We start from the raw sequence: 18490 nt of genomic DNA, 5'->3' as shown, positions 1-18490 counted from the left end.
TTTAGGGTAGTTCAGAGATATTGAGCGTCAACGTTTTTACATTCCATTATGTTTTGTGAGATGGAACCTTTGTATTTTATGAATTACTAACTCAAAAATGTCAACATTTTAAAAATAACACCACACAGGCATTAATAAACACCTAATGGATCAGGTTATGTAAAAAAAATTCATTTTTGACAAAAATGGAGATGGAACCTTATAATTCTGACGTCACGACCTGTCTGGAGTAACGAAGCAACAGATATTTTTACAAGGACCCCAATTGAAATAAGCCAGTGGCTTTCTTGGGTTTTTATCCTGTTAGTTGACCTTGTATGTAATATGTACTTTCATGTACCTACTTCTGCAAATCTTCTAATAAAGTCTTCAATCAATCAATCAATCAATCCCTCATGGAAATAACATGCATAAAGGTAGAGGCTACCTGTATGTAGCTCCACCCAGAGTGACGTCATAGGGGCTTCTGATGACGCCAGAGAGATAAAGGAGGAGGGGGGGGGGCCCGAAAGCGGAAGTCCGCAGAGCGTCTTCATGTAACGTTGTAGCAAAGCTGGGCTAGCTTAGCTGAATAGCAAAAGTAGCTGAAAAGTCGTCGAATTGCCCCCCATAAAACACTGTGGATATACATCGGGTTGTGTGAAAACAAAGTGTCAACCATGCCAGGTGCGTTTGTGACATTCCAAACAGTTGCACAGAGCTCAACATGTGACCTAATTCGTAGTAGCGAGTGTTTCTGTTTAGCTAGCTGGAGCTAGCCTGGTGTGGATAGCATCGCTAAGCTAAGCTAACCCGAATGTTTATGAGCTAACGTTAAATTATACGTGTGTTGATAATAGCTGGCTTAGTGTAGTTTTGACTAGCTAAGCGTGTTCTATTACCAGGGAAGAGAGGCAGCTTCGTGTGTGTATTACATAACCAGACGGTTAACGTTAGTTAGCGAGCTACATGGAGTCAGTGACTTGAGCAACAACCCGCAAGTTGTGTTAGCATGCTGCTAGCTACGTTCTTAGCTTGTTAGCCAGCTAGGTTACCCCCTAACTAGCGAGTTAGCTTAGCTTGTCGGCAGCCACACTGATTCCAATGAGCTAAGCTAGCTAACACTGTTAACGAACCACCGTGTTGGAGGCTATTTTATTATTTTCCACCCCTACTTAGCTAGTTGTTTAATTGTGTCTGGTCGTGGACACACTAGCGTATCCTATCTGCTTAGCTAGCTGTCCCATTGGGTTACTTGCATAGTGGTTAGCTTAGCTCATGTGGGCTTATTGCAGCTGTGACACGCAGGTAGGCCTCGACGTCCATGTGGGGTTTGTCATCACTATTGATGTTCATGTCCACTACTCAATGCTGACGATCTACACACCGAGGTGGGGTATTATCGAGTATCACATGTGCCGCACAGAGACCATGGCAGTGACCTTACTGTCACATAAAAGAGTACAAACGCAAGTCAAGAGTAATTGACACCCCACTCAAAACTGTCAACGTAACTAACCACAGTAGTTGGGTGATGAGGTATATGTGTACACGTGTTGCTTAGGGACTAACATATGCACTGTGTAGTTTAGTTATAGTTTAACCATACAATCCCTAAGTAGTTAATGTATATGTATAATTGTTTTCAGTAGGCCTATATGAGACATTTTTGCGATTTCCACATTGTGACTGTGTGTGTGTGTGTGTGTGTGTGTGTGTGTGTGTGTGTGTGTGTGTGTGTGTGTGTGTGTGTAAACCCGACAGAGCCTGCAGAGATGAGTAGTCCTGAGTTGATGAAGACGGCCGGGGGGAGCAGTGGCTCAGGGAAAGAGGAGAATGTGGCCAATGGACACAAGGAGGGCGAGGCGAACCCTTTCGCTGAGTACATGTGGATGGAGAACGAGGAGGAGTACAACAGACAGGTCAGTGGTTTAGGCCCACTCGTTATCCCTATAATCAAAAGGTGCCCTTCACAAATCCTGAATTAAATTAAGCGGTCCCCAATTCTGAGGGCCCATATAGTCATCCACAAGGCTGCAGTGTGACTCAACCCTTCTCCCCGAAGTGTGACAGCAGCTGGTGAAACCGGGAACAAGTCACCAACCGACGGACCATTCAGACTTTTATTCTGAAAAATGTAAATAAATGTCAGCATTGTAAATCAATGACACACTCACTAGACAAGCCAAAGTATTTCAATTCAATGAGTTCAGTGAGTAATACCCACTACCTAGTTAGTGGAGATTATTCACCGAATCCATTGCATTGTAATGTTTTGGCTTGACTAGTGAGTGTGTCATTGAATTGATGCCAAAACAACGTTGGCATTTATTTCGATTTTTCAGACTAAAAGTCGGAAAATTTTGATTAGTTGCCGACGTGTTCCCGGTTTCACAAATGTGCACTTTTTCACTCAAGAGAGTAAGTAGAAGCATCTCAAACATGCAACCTGTTCCAAACAGATGGGTCGAGGGAACCATTTCGGGGGGGGGGGGGGGTAGATTTTGGCGTTGGCGTGTAAATCTGTGTAACTTACCAGCCACTCTGGCAAGTAGCCAACAAAAGTTCACAAATAATCCTTACATTTAAAAACAAAAGTGATGCGATCAGCAATCGTGGTTACTGTTGACTGAACATTTGTGACATTTGTTGGTTTTTTAAAAATGTGGCTGGTAAAAAAAAATCAGTAGCTGGTGAATTTTCTCATATCAATTTCTCAAAAGTACATTTTATGCCCTGAACCATTCGTATGGTAAATGGACTGCACTTATATAGCGCCTTTATCCAAAGTGCTTTAGTAATAATAATACATTAGACTTATATAGTGCTTTTCTAGACACTGCTTTACAATGGCCTCTCATTCACCCATTCACACACACATTCACTTACCAATGGCGGCAAACTACCTGCAAGGCGCCGACCTGCTCATTGAGAGCAACTTGGTGTTCAGTGTCTTGCCCAAGGACACCGACACGTGGACAGGAGGCGCTCTACCTCATGAGCCACAGCCACCCCATGGTCATAATCAGAATTTGCATGTTTTTTCACCTATATTGTGATCTATATAGATCTGCTAGAGAAGAGAAGATACTTTGTGGTACTACGAGCGCAAGACTTTCTGTTACATGAGCAGATTAGGCTGCCTGGGCAAGAAATTATTAGGTTTACGGTGGTTTTCTATGTAGGCTTGTTCAAAGAGTGAGTGAATATCTATTAATGATTTTAATGAGGATCTCTCATCTCTCTCAATCTTTTTTCCCCCGTTGTTGCTGTCCAAGGTGGAGGAGGAGCTCCTGGAGCAGGAGTTCTTGGAGCGCTGTTTCCAAGAAATGCTGGAAGAGGAGGATCAGGATTGGTTCATTCCTGCCAGAGACCTTGCCCCGGGTGTGGGGCAGATTCAGCAACAGCTCAATGGGCTATCGGTCAGTGACGGGAACGCAGACGACATTGCGGTGAGTTCAGTCAGAATGATTCTCGGATTTTCAACCGACTCTTCTGCCTGTCTGTCTGGTGGTTGATGTAACGGATACCTCACTATGTTAGCTGTGTCATGTGTTTGGACTGTGTATCAAAATGTCTTAAGCAGCACTCATTGTCTATTTATTTATTTTATTGTTTATTTAACCAGGAGGTAGAGATAACAGATAAATATGATAGAAAAAAACATCAGACTAGTTTGAGCACACAACCTACCACCGCTCAACTCTCAATACTAAATGCCTCCAAATAAGCACTCTGGACTAGTGTCTTTTTAGTTTATTATTTCTTTTGTCCAGACAGGTTTGCGGTCCTTTTTGTTTACATTTATATTAATTTGATGCATCTTCTCTTCTCCCTTACAGCGCAAAAGCAGCTTGAACCCTGAGGCGAAGGAGTTTGTGCCGGGAATGAAATACTAGGGCCCCACCACCAGGGGAACCCTCATAGAGACTCTGTGACTGCTGGCTGCCCAGCGGTCACCCCTACACCTGCTTTTGGGCCGTGTGGGGTAGATGGGGTGGGGCAGGGAGTGGGTGGGCGGGGGTGTATACTCTTCAATAAGCTTTTTATTTCCGTTATGTACCCATGTGGAAAACTGGGCCAGGGCAGTATGGGAGCAAGGGGTTGGGTGGGGGCCATCAGTGTAAAGAGTTCCTATTGGACAAGACAGCAGCAGAAGAGAAGTCAGGATTATGTAGAAAGTTCTATGTTCATTCCCCACCCATCCCACCCACCCACCCCTGATCATTGTTGCTGTTTCTTCTCTTTTTGTTTGCTGTTTTCTTTTTTTCTTCTTTTTTTTCTTCCTCTGAGAGGCTGGTTTTAGGGAGGGTGGTGTCAGGTGTGTGTGAGGGAAGGGGAAGGGCAAGTGGGCGGGGCGGAGGGTGACGGACAGACGGCAGCGGACGGACGGACCTGGGGATGTGAGTGGAGCTGACGGCAGCTTGGAACCTGTGAGGGATTTCCTTGGAAAATGATTTTTGTTTTTGTTTTGTTTTTCGTTTGTTTTTTAAACATTAGTTGAAATCCTGTCACAGTGTGCGACTTGCATTAACAAAATGAGGACAAAACAAGTATGGTGAAATAAAGATCAGGTTCCCCCTCGGGTATTTTGTTTGTGTTCATTGTCCAAGTGTCATTGCCATATTAGTTCTTTATTTTATAATATATCCGTTAATATTGTTACTTTATGCTTAATGCTGTTTGTGTGTTATCATTTGATTGTGCATAGATTACATTTATTTATTTTGTAAAAAAAAAATCCTCAAGGTTCTCTTTGCTATTTCTAAGTCATGACATTCTTTCAAAAACAGTACATATTTATTGATAGACTATTTCATTTGAGTCAGGCTGAAGGTTATTTCCAAGGAGAGTGGCAGGGCTGATCCTGGATGGGGTTGGTCTGTCTCTGTTCTGTGTCCCCTGGACTAGTGTTACCACTGGCCCTGGCCATGATAGCCCTGCAACCAAACCACTCTGTTACCATTCACAACTTCACTCTTCTCTTGTCCTCACCAGCTTCACCCTTTTCACTCCGCTGTAGTTCCCTGTTCTCTTCCATTAAACACCCTTTTAAATGTCTCTCACTATCCTCCATCCTGTCATAATTACTCCCCTTTTCACTGAAGTGTGTTCTTATCTACTATCCCACATGGATTCAATAGCATACAGTGGAGTGAGTCCAGTAGAGTCCACACTTGAGTGACAAGGGTCGAGAATTGTGACACTAGGCTAGTCCTCCTGTCCCTACCCTCTGATTCTATCCCATTTAACTTTTCTTCTTTTTTTTCTTTTTGACATTTAGCAGACTTTATCCAAAGTGACTTACAACAAATACATTTGTCTAAGTAAGTGAATCACATATATCCAGCTGTCATCGCAAGAAAAATCAAAAATGGGGTGTTTGAACTGGGACTGACTGTTCCCTTCTCATTATACCTCTTTGTTTAGTTAGTTGTAAGTTGCCCATGTCTTTCCTCACTAACCCCACGTTCCAAATCAAAATGCGTTCTTGCGCTCCATCTAGAGCAGTGGTTCTCAAACCTCCCCTCGGGGACCACCAGCCGTTCCACATATTTGAACTGTTCCACCACCTGCACACCTGATTCAACTAATCAAGTACAAACCATAATTGCTTTGCACATGATTAGTTGAATCAGGTGTGCTGGTGGTCCCCGAGGAGAGGTTTGAGAACCACTGATCTAAGTCAGTATTTTGGAACACAGCACACCCAGATATAGAAGGATAGTGTACTAACTAGACATTAATGAACACAGCCACAGATATAGCAGAATGTGGCTAACATACCCCACCTCACCTCCCTAGTTTCTTTCCTCAATCCCATTTTTACATTTTAACCATTTAGCAGACGCTTTTATCCAAAGAAACGTACAATTAGAGATGAGAGTGGCTCCAGTCTGCCTGGAGTAACTTAGTGCCTTGCTCAGCCCACCTGTGTGGCCCTTACCCTTGTGGTGTATTGCCTCTGGTACTCTGAGCGGAGGTGCTTGTGAGTCTGGTGGCCAGTGAGGTCGCTGGGCTGGGATGTGGAGGGCTCCAGGTGGCCCTTCTCCACCAGGCCACTCGGGGGCGTCCTCTTTCCTGGGACGTAGCGCTCCGGCCCCTGGTACCGCTCTGAATACTCAGACAGCCAGGGCCTCCTGAAGATGGATAACACAGGAACGTTGATTTTTTTACACTTGACATTTTTGGGCATTTAGCAGACACCTTGATCCAAAGTGACTTACAACAAACACATCTGTCTAAATAAGTGAATCCTCTATCCATCAGTCATAATAAGAAACAAGTAATCTATGTTAAGACAAGGGCCAGTAACAATGCTAAAAGAAGGAAGAATTACTTATTTTTACATTTAATTTATTAGATTTTTAGAGAAAATGTACAGGGAGGTAGTGGGGATGAAGAGGTCTTTAGGAGGGACAGTTAAGATGTAGCCCTATAGATGTCACACGTGAATGCTGTTCTTGTGGTCTGTTAGCGTATTGGTAGCTTGATATGACACGCTGTACCGTACCAGTTGAGAGTAGCTTCAGGCAGGATGTGGTGGGGGCCTCTGTGGGTGGGGGGGTTGTGTCTGTGGGTGTAGCTCTGGCTGTAGGTGGTGACACCGTCAAAGGGCAGCCCTACATACAACAACAAGAATTGGAGAATTACAACACCAGTGTGGATGTATCTATTACAAATATGGGACTACCTACACACACAGACATCACAAGCTGCTGCTCACATACCCCAGCTTGCATCAAATGACCTTTTATAAGTGCAAGTGAAATGCAGTAACAACCTGGCAGCTGTAGAAAGGTCATATCAGATCATGCTCAAAGTGATTGAACATGGATGAAATAGGACAATTTGGTATTTCAACCACTAACGACCAACCGTAGCCATAAACCTACATCTACGTTCAACATTCCTCTCATAGCTCATAGTTCCCCACATGTCCATCTCGCCGCCACATGTTCACCTAGCCACTACTCTGTGGAGGAGGCTGCAGGGTGTTGTGTCTCCCCCTAGTGGTGGGCCTACCTAAGTTCATGAGGGCAGACTGGGTGGCGATTCGTTGGTTGATCTGGCCCTCGAGCCTGGCCGGGTGAGTCATGTCGCGACGGAACTGCTCTGCCATGAATCCCTCCACCTGCAGCTGTGTCTCCGCATCACTATCCGTGACAACAGGCGTTGACCCCAGAGCGTCTCCGGTAGCCTCGGTCCATGCCTCTTTCCGGGCAGGGCCAGAGTTGTGGATGGAGGTCTGGGAAGGAGACAGGGAGACCTGTTGTTTGTGTCCAGAGGCAGCGGAGGAGGGGGCAGAGGGGGAGGACAATGCTGGCCTTCCATCCCCCACGTTGGAGCGATGGGGTGTTGTCTGACCCGGGTCCTTCTCTGCAGGTGCCCTCTTCTCCACCTGGATCTTTGTCATCTTCTCCCTCCGACTCTCCAACATGGCAGTCATCACTGTTCTCCCCTTCTAGAAATTAAATTAAATCAATTTGTATTAGTCACGTACATCACATACAGCCATAATTGATACCGTGAAATGCTTTGGGATTTTGCTCCTCGATCCACAGCAGTCAATAACAATCACCAAATCAACAATAAATATAATATAGTAGAACAGTGACAATAGTAGTGCGTGAGGATGTAGTGTAATTAGCAGCAGTAATGATTGTAATAATAGAAGAGGAGAGTGAAGTATAGAAGCCTCTTAAGTTCACCCTCCTAGAGTGAGCACCAAAAGTGGCAGCATTCGCTCACTATGCAGTAAAACACTGGAACTTACTGTCACTAGACATTAGGTCAGCCCCATCTGTCATGTAACGGCCATCAGGTATGCCAGCCAAAGGACAGGTATGACAGGTAGGATCAATCTTGTGCCAGAGTGAAGGTGTGTGAGGACGGAGAGACACACCTGCGTGAAGGTGTCTGAGGACGGAGAGACTCACCTGCGTGAAGGTGGAGGCAGGGTTCCGTGGTCTGTTGGTAGCGATCTGGAAGCGATGCTTCTGGTAGTGAGCCCACATATCAGCCATCTGAAACACACACACACAGACACACACACACACACACACACACACACACAGTACAAAATAACTACGAGGTAGAGGAGGAGAGAGAAGTGTGTGTGTGTGTGTGTGTGTGTCTACTTTTACTACCTGCCTGCCTTTTAGAGAGAGAGAGAGAGAGAGAGAGAGAGAGAGAGAGAGAGAGAGAGAGAGAGAGAGAGAGAGAGAGAGAGAGAGAGAGACTGTACCTTCTGATGCGGGGAAAGAGAGGGCCCTGGCTGGAGATTGAACAGTCCGAGGGGGCGATCACTTGTGGGCTTGTAATCGGCCCTGTATGTGCTCTGCTGCTCTGCTCTGGCCTGGGGGCCCTGGGGCTGGAGGAGAGGAGAAGACGCATCGTCTTCAAGGTCATCACTAATCCCTACTATTCACACAGTAGCTGCATTATCCTTACTCCCAGCCGTTGATCAACTATTTGGCATGAGAAGAAGAAGAATTTGTGTAATAAACGTATTATATTAGATTTGAACAGATTGAATAGCTTACCTGGAATTGTCTAAAAGAGAGCATTTAATCGCTAGTTTTAATCACTGCGATAATTTAAACTGGTCATCAATACAAGATAACTCAGGGTGAACGCGAATAAAACCAGAACAGGGAACAGAGGGAGTGATATTGTGCTGATAATGAGGACACAAGTTGCACGTTCTATGGAACGTCGGAACGATTGCGTAATAATCATCGGATGTTTACTCGAACCCTTAGTGACAGTGGTATCGGTGATGTCACAGCATTCCAAGAATAGCTGTGTTAAATTGTGCGCGTATAAGACGTCATCGTTTTGCTGTATTCAAACAAAGAACTCTCTAAAACATAATTGCAGTGTCAGAAGTTATAAGACTATAATAAGTCATATACACATTCGTCATCGTCTAATTCGGTGAGAAATGCGCTGTAGCCTATAGACGCAGTTAAAAGCATTTCACAATTTCACTTACGATTGTATGGGATGTACAGTACAGGCCAAAAGTTTGGACACACCTTCTCATTCAATGTGTTTCCTTTATTTTCATGACTAATTACATTGTAGATTCTCACTGAAGGCATCAAAACTATGAATGAACACATGTGGAATTATGTACTTAACAAAAAAGTGTGAAATAACTCTTATGTCTTATATTTTAGATTCCTCAAAGTAACCACCCTTTGCTTTTTTGTTGTTGTTAATAAAATATATTATAATAATATTATATATATATAATAACATATTATTATTAACACATATTATATTAAATATTATTATTATATATTTTATTAACAACAAAAAAGCAAATGGTGGCTACTTTGAGGAATCTAAAATATAAGACATATTTAGAGTTATTTCACACTTTATTGTTAAATACATAATTCCTATGTGTTCATTCATAGTTTGGATGCCTTCAGTGAGAATCTACAATGTACCAAATAGTCATGAAAATAAAGGAAACGCATTGAATGAGAAGGTGTGTCCAAACGTTTGGCCTGTACTGTACGTGACCTATACAATTTGATTTGAGTCATCGCTCATTTCATAACAGAAGACATGAGTGACGTGAGTTCAGGTGGAGGGTGTGTGATAGGTGCAGTCGTATCATACCTGGCCCAGGTGGTGACGGCACCAAAGCAGCACGCCCCTGGGACGTTCCAACACAAAGCACGCCCCTGGGACGTCCCAGGGGGAAGGAACGAGAAGAAATCAAATTCAAGGTCGAGTTTCCCCCCGTCTGTACCTGGATCTGGGTGTCTCTGGGAACGGAATGGAGACCCATGTGAAGACGGGACAGGTGTATCTACAACCCCAAAAGACTGGCAAGGTAAGGAAATATAACGATACAACAAATGATAGGTGACGAATGATTCACTGGCACTGCATACTTGGAGAAATCGGTTTCAAAGGGCAACACTAAACTAAATAATCTAGCAGCCAGCCAGCAGCCAACTTTCATGTTTAGATCATTCGATACGATCATGTGTAGTCTTCGTTGGCCTAATTATCAATGGCCTTACGGTACATGAATGTTGGTTTCCTGAAACCCCTTACTGAATTTCACCATTGCTTTCTAAACAACTCTAACTTTTTTCTCTCTTTTTTTTTTTACTTGCTTTTACAGTATATGACAGTATTCTCCTCCCGCCTATCGGTGTGGAGTTTATGGTTGCAATCTTGGCTTTCGTGTGTAAGCATTCATAGATGCAAGGAGTTTCAGTGTTCAAATGTGACTGTGTAAAAGGTATGAGGAGGCATGCGTGTTCAGACACGGCCTCCCGCTCTGCAGTTTCCTCACCGAACATTCCAGCATAATAAAACACTGGAGGAGGGGGCGGGGGGCGGGGGGCAGAGGGGCAGAGGGGCTTTTGATTGATTGATTGAAAACTTTATTAGAAGATTTGCAGAAGTAGGTACATGAAAGTACATATTACATACAAGGTCAACTAACAGGATAAAAACCCAAGAAAGCCACTGGCTTATTTCAATTGGGGTCCTTGATTCTCAATTCATCGTTACATGTAAGACAGACCAAAAAAAAAAAAAAAAAAAAAGGGGGGGGGCAGAGGGGCAGAGGGGCAGGGGGGCAGAGGGGAGGGGGGCAGAGGGGCAGCGTCTCCCCCCCCCCCCCTCTACAGCTTTATCTCAAAAAGAGGGAAGGGCTGGAGGTGAAGGGGGTGTGTTGTGACTTGTGTTTACTTCTGTGCGTCACGAGTATCGGTGTGAATGTGAAATATGATTTACCTTACTCTCTCTCTCTCTCTCTCTCTCTCTGCTCTGTCCCCCAACCTCTTTTGCTCTATGTCTTTTCAATTTCCCTTTTTCTCTCCCCTCCCCTCATCACTGCTCTCTCCTTCTCCTCCGTCCCCACTGCCTGTCCTCTGTGCCTTGTTGTTTCCCCCCTCCCCTTCTCCCCTTTGCTCCCTCTCCTCTCCACTCTGTGGCAACTTAACGGGTGATAATAATTGAATGCCTCCAGCCAGGACTTAACAATAACAATACATGTCCAGCTCACATAAAAACATGTCACTGTCTTTTCACTTGCCAGCCTATTCTGGTACCAAAATACTAAATAGGTAACTAATGCCCAACACTTATGATGGTACCTTACTGGCATGGGGTGGTACTTCAGCTAAGTATTAAACAGGATATCACACACACACTCCCTCTCTGTCCATCCAGAAATGGAAGAAGTTCTGGCTGGCCCTCTACCCCGCAAGCCGCTGCGGCGTGGCCCGACTGGAGCTGCAGGAGGTGGGGGGTGGCGAGAAGCCTGGCGGGGCCTGGAAGCACCAGGACCGGAGGATCGTCCGTCTGTCAGAGTGTGTCAGCATCCTCCGGCTGCCCCCGCATGCAGAGGACTGCCCCAAAGACAACATGGCCTTCTGCGTGGAGACGGACGACCGGACGTTTGTGTTCGCCGCAGACAAAGACGACTGTGCGGAGTGGGTGGAGAAGATGTGTGAGATCGCCTTCCAGGTGAGTAGTCTTGTGGTCAATTCAGCTGGTAGGGCCCTCTCTCATTCCGAGTCAAGACAGTTACAAGCAGAATCTGAATCAGTTAGGCCACCGAAAAAGCTAACAATTCCATACCGATTCCCCTGAGTTCATACTGGCTCTCTCTCTATAGTTTCAGACAACCCCTGAATACACATTTTTGGAAGCAAATTCATTTTGTGCTTTGTACATTATCTGTGCAGTTTTAAGATCTACTAGATGGGTAGTGGTGGTCTAGTGGATAGTGAGTTGGTGAGTTGGACTTGTGATCAGAAGGTTGTGAGTTCAAATCCCGCCTGAAACCACACCACTACTAGTGTGCCCTTGAGTAAGGCACTTAGCCCTCAGTTACTCCAGGGGGAATGTCCCTGTAATTCGTAATTGTAAATCGCTTTGGATTAAAAGCGTCTGCTAAATGGCAAAATTAAATTAATTAAAATTAACTAGATCACAATATTTTAAAGCTTTGTAAGTTAATTTAAAAAAGTCTGTTGGTTGGTTCATAATAATCCAATCGATTTACAATTCACAAGCTCTCTTTTGTAGCATGAAAATAGGATTAGTGTTGGTTAACTTTTATATCTGTTTCCCCATACCTCCACACAGTAGGTAATAATGGAATGATGAGAGAACAATATAGATATAGATATGGAGTTCTGATTCAAGATATCTTTAGTTTTATATAATATTGCAATGGTTTTAGACATTTTTGCTTTTACATTATTAATGTGTGATTTCCAACAAAATGTACTGTATGATTAATTATCACACCCAGGCTCTTTTTATTTCAACATCATTGATCATCATTTTAACTTTTCAAGACTTTCAGTTCCAATGTATTCAGAAGCCGTTCCAAACTTTTCCGGGAGCAATATATATTAGTGCAGTGGTTCTCAACCTTTTTGGGGCCAGCGCCCCCCTGTCCATTATCCAGGTCTCTTACCGCCCCCCATCAAAAGAAAATGGCTTTTTTTCTTCCCTGAATATTAATGTTGACTAATATTCAGTGTTATATCATTTAAAAAGCATGTCACTGAATGCCAAATAATGGATTTGATTTAACTGGGCAGTTGGAATATCATTATCATTAGTTTACCAGAGAGCAGAAAAGCCATGTGAATGTGAATAAAAATGCTGACAACATCAGAGAATACAAACAGACTGTTTTATGATGCTAATAATAATTTTTTATTAGACTTTGTTAACACAGTTCCAAAGTTCAGAGCACTGCGCTCTGGGACCGCTCAGAGATGGGTGCTCTGACTGAAAAGACGGTTTGCCCGAGCGAACTGACCGTTCGTGCATTTACGAATGTACCTGTAATAACACTGCTGACAGCTGATCAATCGCAAGCAGACAGAGTAGTGGTTTCCTATAGCAACAAAAGACGTTGACAGCTGTTCAGAGTGCTTATGTGTTCGTTTCCAGGGCATCACATGAGGAGCAACATATCACTAAAAAGCGATCGTATATTTTAGTTTGTAAACGTTAAGACGAACACATCGCAATGCTAACCTCAGAATGGCACTAGGGATAACATCCACAACAACACTTAACAGTAATACATTTATGTAATATACTGTGATGAACCTGCGAGGGGAAGGGACATTCGTAGCTGATTTCTCCAGGTTAGATTATTGGTAAGCGACAGAGAACTTTCCGGACTGGTTTATTACAATACGATCGCTTTTTTGAGATAGGTTGTTCCTGCTGTGATGTTCTGGTATGGTGGTATGGTATTAGCACTCATTTTAACTAAATTAAATAAGCTGTATTGAAAGGAAGCGAACGCATAAGCGCAGAGGGTAGTGTGTATACGCGGGGAGGGAGTATTTGGCACGACAGGCTTACGTCACCGGCGGGGACATGGACTCAGTATCAAAACTAACATAAGAAATATTCTCTCTCGCTTATAGCCAACAATTACAATGAGCATGTGTCGTATATTTTCTACTTAAACACACACATGCATAGATAGTAGGATAGGGGCCCATATATATGCTGAAGGGGAGTGTTGTGCAATGTTGTGCAAATAGCCCCCTGAGTGTTGTGCAATGGCTCTTGTAATCTGACCAGCCCTCGGACTTGGGGCCATGGTGACATCACAGGGGATGGCCCTCATGACCATCTAGATAGGGTGATAGGCTGTGGCCTGTGACTGTATTTGCATATTGTTGATGAATAGGGGTGAGACCCAAGGGGGGGCCTCTTTTCCAGCCCAGGCCACAGGAGAACACATGTAATGTATATATCTGCTTGTAACTCTGATTAAATTGTCTTAAACTCAATAACTGTTCTTTGATTTATAACCAATAGGAGAAATACACAACACCTACAAACTGAAACACATGTCACTCAAGCATAGCCTACAAGGAAAACACTCATAGAAATTAAACAAGACCGTAAATTAAACAACACCTTATCGCTGTTAGATGAGCAACACAAATTAAATAGCCTATTCCTCATAAATCTTCGCCAACTGGCTAAATCCAAAGACAATCAACTATTTACAGTTATATAGCCTATTCCACTCCTATCCGTGTTCATTTGCGGGTGCTATGCAAGAAAAGGATGGCAAGGGTTGAAACATGACATTACAGATGGGATGAACCGGGGTTCTTTCTATCGTAGACTAGCATAGTATTGCAATTTCTGCACTGTACATGAATTGTCAAGATTCTTCTACAATGCAGCTTACCCAGACACATTGGAAACTATCAAAAGCTCTGCCTTTGCTAGCTGAGTTTTTAGCTTCATCTTATTGTTGACACTCTCACTTAAAAAAAAATGTGGGCGCTGCGCTACGTGTGTCTGCATCACAGAGCCCGGCCAAGTTCAGAACACTGCGCTCTGGGAGCGCTCAGAGATGGGTGCTCTGACTGAAAAGACGGTTTGTCCGAGCGAAATGACCGTTCGTGCATTTACGAACGTACCCGTAATAACACTGCTGACAGCTGTTTTTCATGAGAAAAATACTTAATCCGCGAACGCCCCCCAAGAACACCTCAACGCCCCCCTTTTTTTTATATCTGTTCCAGCGCCCCCCGATGTTGTCTGGACGCCCCCGTTGAGAAACGATGTATTAGTGTCATCAGCAACATTCTTTCTGAGATAGTAAAATAGTGCCTGTTTATGAGTCCTCCCACTTAAACACATCATGGATACCTGAGATGGGGTCAAAACACAAACGTGAACAAACAAGTCAGATTTTTGGACTAACACCAAGTAAATATATTTTTTTGCCTTGTGGTCTTTCAGCTGTCCTGGCTCTCTCTCTCTCATTCAATGTAAAGACAGCTAAAGGCAGAATCACAATAAAAAATAAATACTTTATTTTCCTCTGACAATGTTGGTTGTTATTAGTAGTAGTTAGTAGTTAATTTGATTTTAAAGGCTAAAAAACTACGACAGATTCTCTTTAAGTCTTTAGATCTTTCTCACCACCACACATCACTGTCCCTTGGTCATAATATAATATACAGTATATTATGCCATTTAGCTGACGTTTTTATCCAAAGCAGGACTGAAACCCACAACCTAACCATTGTTAGCACCATGCTCTACCAACTGAGCCACAGAGGTCCACTCATTAACATATCACAAAACAGTTATTACATCTTAAGGAAGCGTATTTCTAAATGATTATTCATCCACAAAGTCTCTCTCTCTCTCTCTCTCTCTCTCTCTCTCTCTCTCTCTCTCTCTCTCTCTCTCTCTCTCTCTCTCTCTCAGAGCGGGAGTGGTTCCACTGCTCAGCAGCAAATTCAGATGGAGGAGAATGAGATCTACGTCTCCAGAGAGGAAGGTGTGTAGAATAACCAAAACATGACTGTACTAGAATCCCTCTCCTGATTCCTATCACTCTTTCTCGGTTTGGCTCAATTCCATTTCACAACTCCCATCAGTATAATTGGACATATAACGTCTCCAGATGGGTGGATTTCACCCCCTGAAATGACATGATTAAGAAGGAAATGAGTCCAGCTCTCTGAAATGGCATTAGATTAATTCACACAAGTACAGGAGCGGGCCGGCGTCTTGCATGGTAGCTTGCCGCCATTGGTGTGTGAGTGTGTGTGTGTGTGAATGGATTACCATGGGCGTTATGCCGTCTTATGCTCTCCTATGTGTTTGACCCCTGCTGTCTCTGGCATGTCTCCCCCATCTCAGTCAGTGAGTTCAGGGTGAACGTGCAGCCGACGGAGGCGTCGACACGCTGTGGCCTCCAGGGGCCGTACTGGCTGCAGGTGGGCCAGGACGAGCTGCTCCTGAAGGAGGGAGAGACAAGAAGGAGCCTGCAGGGCTGGCCCTACCGGCTGCTGCGCCGCTATGGGAGAGACCAGGTCTGTTTGTGGTTGAATAAACTGTCACATTATGATCTTGTTCGAATCTAATTCTAACTCCTCTCCCTCTTTTTTTCTCTCTCTCTCTCTCTCTCTCTCTCTCTCTCTCTCTCTCTCTCTCTCTCTCTCTTTCTCTCTCTCTCTCTCTCTCTCTCTCTCTCTCATGTTGAGTGTGTAACGTGGTTCTCCTGTTCTCAGTTCACGTTGTCGATTGAGGCGGGTCGACGCTGTGACTCTGGGCCCGGTACTTTCACCTTCGAAACCGGCCAGCCCGACGACATCTTCAACCTCATCGAGACCGCCATCCGCAACCAGAAGGCGTCTGTAGTCGCCGGGGACGATGGTGAGGGCGACACCTTGACGACCAAGCCCAGGTCCGCCAGACCTCGTTCCCCGTTGCCCAAAATCCCAGACAGTGCCGCCATTTTGGATTTCTTCAACCGTCGCCTACCGGAATCCTTTAGTACAAGCGGCTCGGAGGAGTGTGTGTACTCAGAACCAGCTGACAGCATCAAACCCAAAGTTCCCGCCTTCACCTCCCACGGAACCCCCCCACGGCCTACTCTCTGCGTCCCCTCCGACAATCACCACGTTGAGCGAACCGAGCCGGTGTACGCTGACCCCGTCGACTACATCCGTTTGACCCCCCCCGAACCGGGCAACACCCCCCAAAAAAAACTAACATCGGCACCTGACACTTCCACCTCTCCCGGTCGTCACGACAACCACGCCGAACCGGTGTACTCGGAGGTGTACAAAAGGGCGAGTCCGGTCCAGACTCAAAGGGACCAGGGTCAGGAGCGCTTCAAAGAGGAGCCTGTCTATAGCGAGCCGTACGGGGGGGGGCGCCCCTCCCCAACCCAGGTCCAGAGCAGCCCAGGGAAGCCTGAACCTCCAAAGACAGACGCGTTCTCTCATCTATACGCTCAGGTCTGCAAAACTACTAAAAAGTCTGCCTCTGGACACCACTCTCCTGAGGTCGTCTATGAAAACCTGGGGATAATCTAGGATATTTTTGTACTCCATCACCCCCCCCCTCGCCAACCCCTCTACCACCCCTGATAAATAACTGCTGTTAATCTACATATTTGTCATTATATGTTGTTCTGTTGTTGTTTTGTTTGTTACACCTTCACTCCTTTTACAACCTATATTATTGTTTTTGTATGTGGTGAAATATATATTTCGTGTATTTACCTACTGTATTATTCTGTATACCAGTATTGCATGGCAACATAACAGCAAGAATTCTGGGAGGTTTGTCAATGCTGGGTGGCTTCTAATGTAAATATTACAAATACTGTACAAACATTGTACATTGAACTTTTCTTTGCAACAGAATACATGGGTCATAGACTGTATCACCGCTCACACCCTTTAAGTAATTCACTCTCGATGTCAACAACTGATAGGACTTGAATAAAGCAGCAACGTTCTATTTCGTCATTATTCCAACTGCCTCTCACTACTAGACATTGAGTTCATTAGAATTACTAGCATTATATATATCATATCATATAATTACTAGGATTATATATAATAGAGTAGAATTACTAGAATGATATATAATATAATCCCCAGATTGAGCATTTGGCGGAATTGTTTGTGGGAAAAGAGATTATATTCATATTTACATGATTTGTAAATAATATCATTTTTTGTCACAGATGGGGCTACAGACCTATATAAATGCATCATTTTGTGGTCTCAGACACATTCTATAGGCTACCTTCGGGCTGCGCGTTTGGTGCTAATGTAATAGTCCTACGTTTCTTCATCTGACACCCAATGCATTTCCTCATCCGTAGGACACTTTATTGCTTCTGCAAAGACACCGGCTGCTGTCCAGGACTCCTTCATGTGTTCCTGTAAATCCACGTAGCCCTACACTACTGAAGCCTAGTCTAACAGCTGCATCTCTCCTGTGTTGGTTGAAACAGGTACTTCAGGTATTCCAACAGGATGGTTTAATTTTGCATAACTTTGCGTGTGATAACTCGTGAGCTTAGAATGATAAGGTTCTATCTCCGTTTAGGGTCGTTCAGAGATATTGAGCGTCAACGTTTTTACATTCCATTATGTTTTGTGAGATGGAACCTTTGTATTTTATTAATTACTAACTCAAAAATGTCAACATTTAAATTTAAAAAAAAAAAAAACACAGGCATTAATAAACACCTAATGGATCAGATTATGTAAAAAAAAAAAACTCAATATTGACAAAAATGGAGATAGAACCTTATAATTCTAACGTCACGAACTGCGTCCGGTGGTGTGTGGTTCGGAGGAACCATCCTCAGCATCATGTCGAACGCGCTTTCAGAATGACGCGCAGCTGACAGGCTACACACACACACGCACACACACAGGCGCTCTGATGTTGTTGGTCAACCACGGCCCGCTGCCTTCCTTATCCACCGACTAAAGACCTCCAAACATGAAGACAACCGGCAGCTGTCTTCTTATCGCCGCTGTTCTTTGGCTCTCAACTGCTTCAATTCGTGGGCAGACAACCACTTCTAATAACGGTCATGGAGGTAAGCAAAGTCGAGTCCAAAACAAAAAAAACCGTTCATGGTATTTGAATTTAAACAAACTCTGGGAGTTGACTACTGTGGCGTGGGCGTCTACCAGTCTACCTGTTG

At 44.2% G+C, this 18490-nt stretch overlaps 2 protein-coding genes across 2 annotated transcripts; both read left to right on the top strand.

Moving 5' to 3' along the window:
• Positions 1 to 512: 512 nt before the first annotated feature.
• Positions 513 to 4565, top strand: paip2b (poly(A) binding protein interacting protein 2B). The gene is made up of 4 exons (XM_080533644.1): positions 513 to 666; positions 1744 to 1901; positions 3258 to 3431; positions 3822 to 4565. Exons 1-4 carry the CDS (start codon positions 660 to 662, stop codon positions 3876 to 3878), a joined length of 396 nt encoding a protein of 131 aa, XP_080389770.1. The 5' UTR covers positions 513 to 659; the 3' UTR covers positions 3879 to 4565.
• Positions 4566 to 9775: 5210 nt separating this feature from the next.
• dok1a (docking protein 1a) lies at positions 9776 to 16853 on the top strand (the record flags this gene model as incomplete). Its single annotated transcript, XM_080534775.1, has 5 exons — positions 9776 to 9832; positions 11188 to 11484; positions 15235 to 15307; positions 15673 to 15845; positions 16044 to 16853. The coding sequence occupies 5 exons, from the start codon at positions 9776 to 9778 to the stop codon at positions 16851 to 16853; spliced, it is 1410 nt and encodes a 469-aa protein (XP_080390901.1).
• Between the last annotated feature and the right edge of the window lie 1637 nt (positions 16854 to 18490).

Source organism: Nansenia antarctica, assembly GCF_963989245.1.
Source record: "Nansenia antarctica genome assembly, chromosome: 6".
NCBI lineage: Eukaryota > Metazoa > Chordata > Actinopteri > Argentiniformes > Microstomatidae > Nansenia > Nansenia antarctica.
Note: the sequence above shows the minus strand (reverse complement) of the source record. Positions and strands in the feature narration are given on the sequence as shown.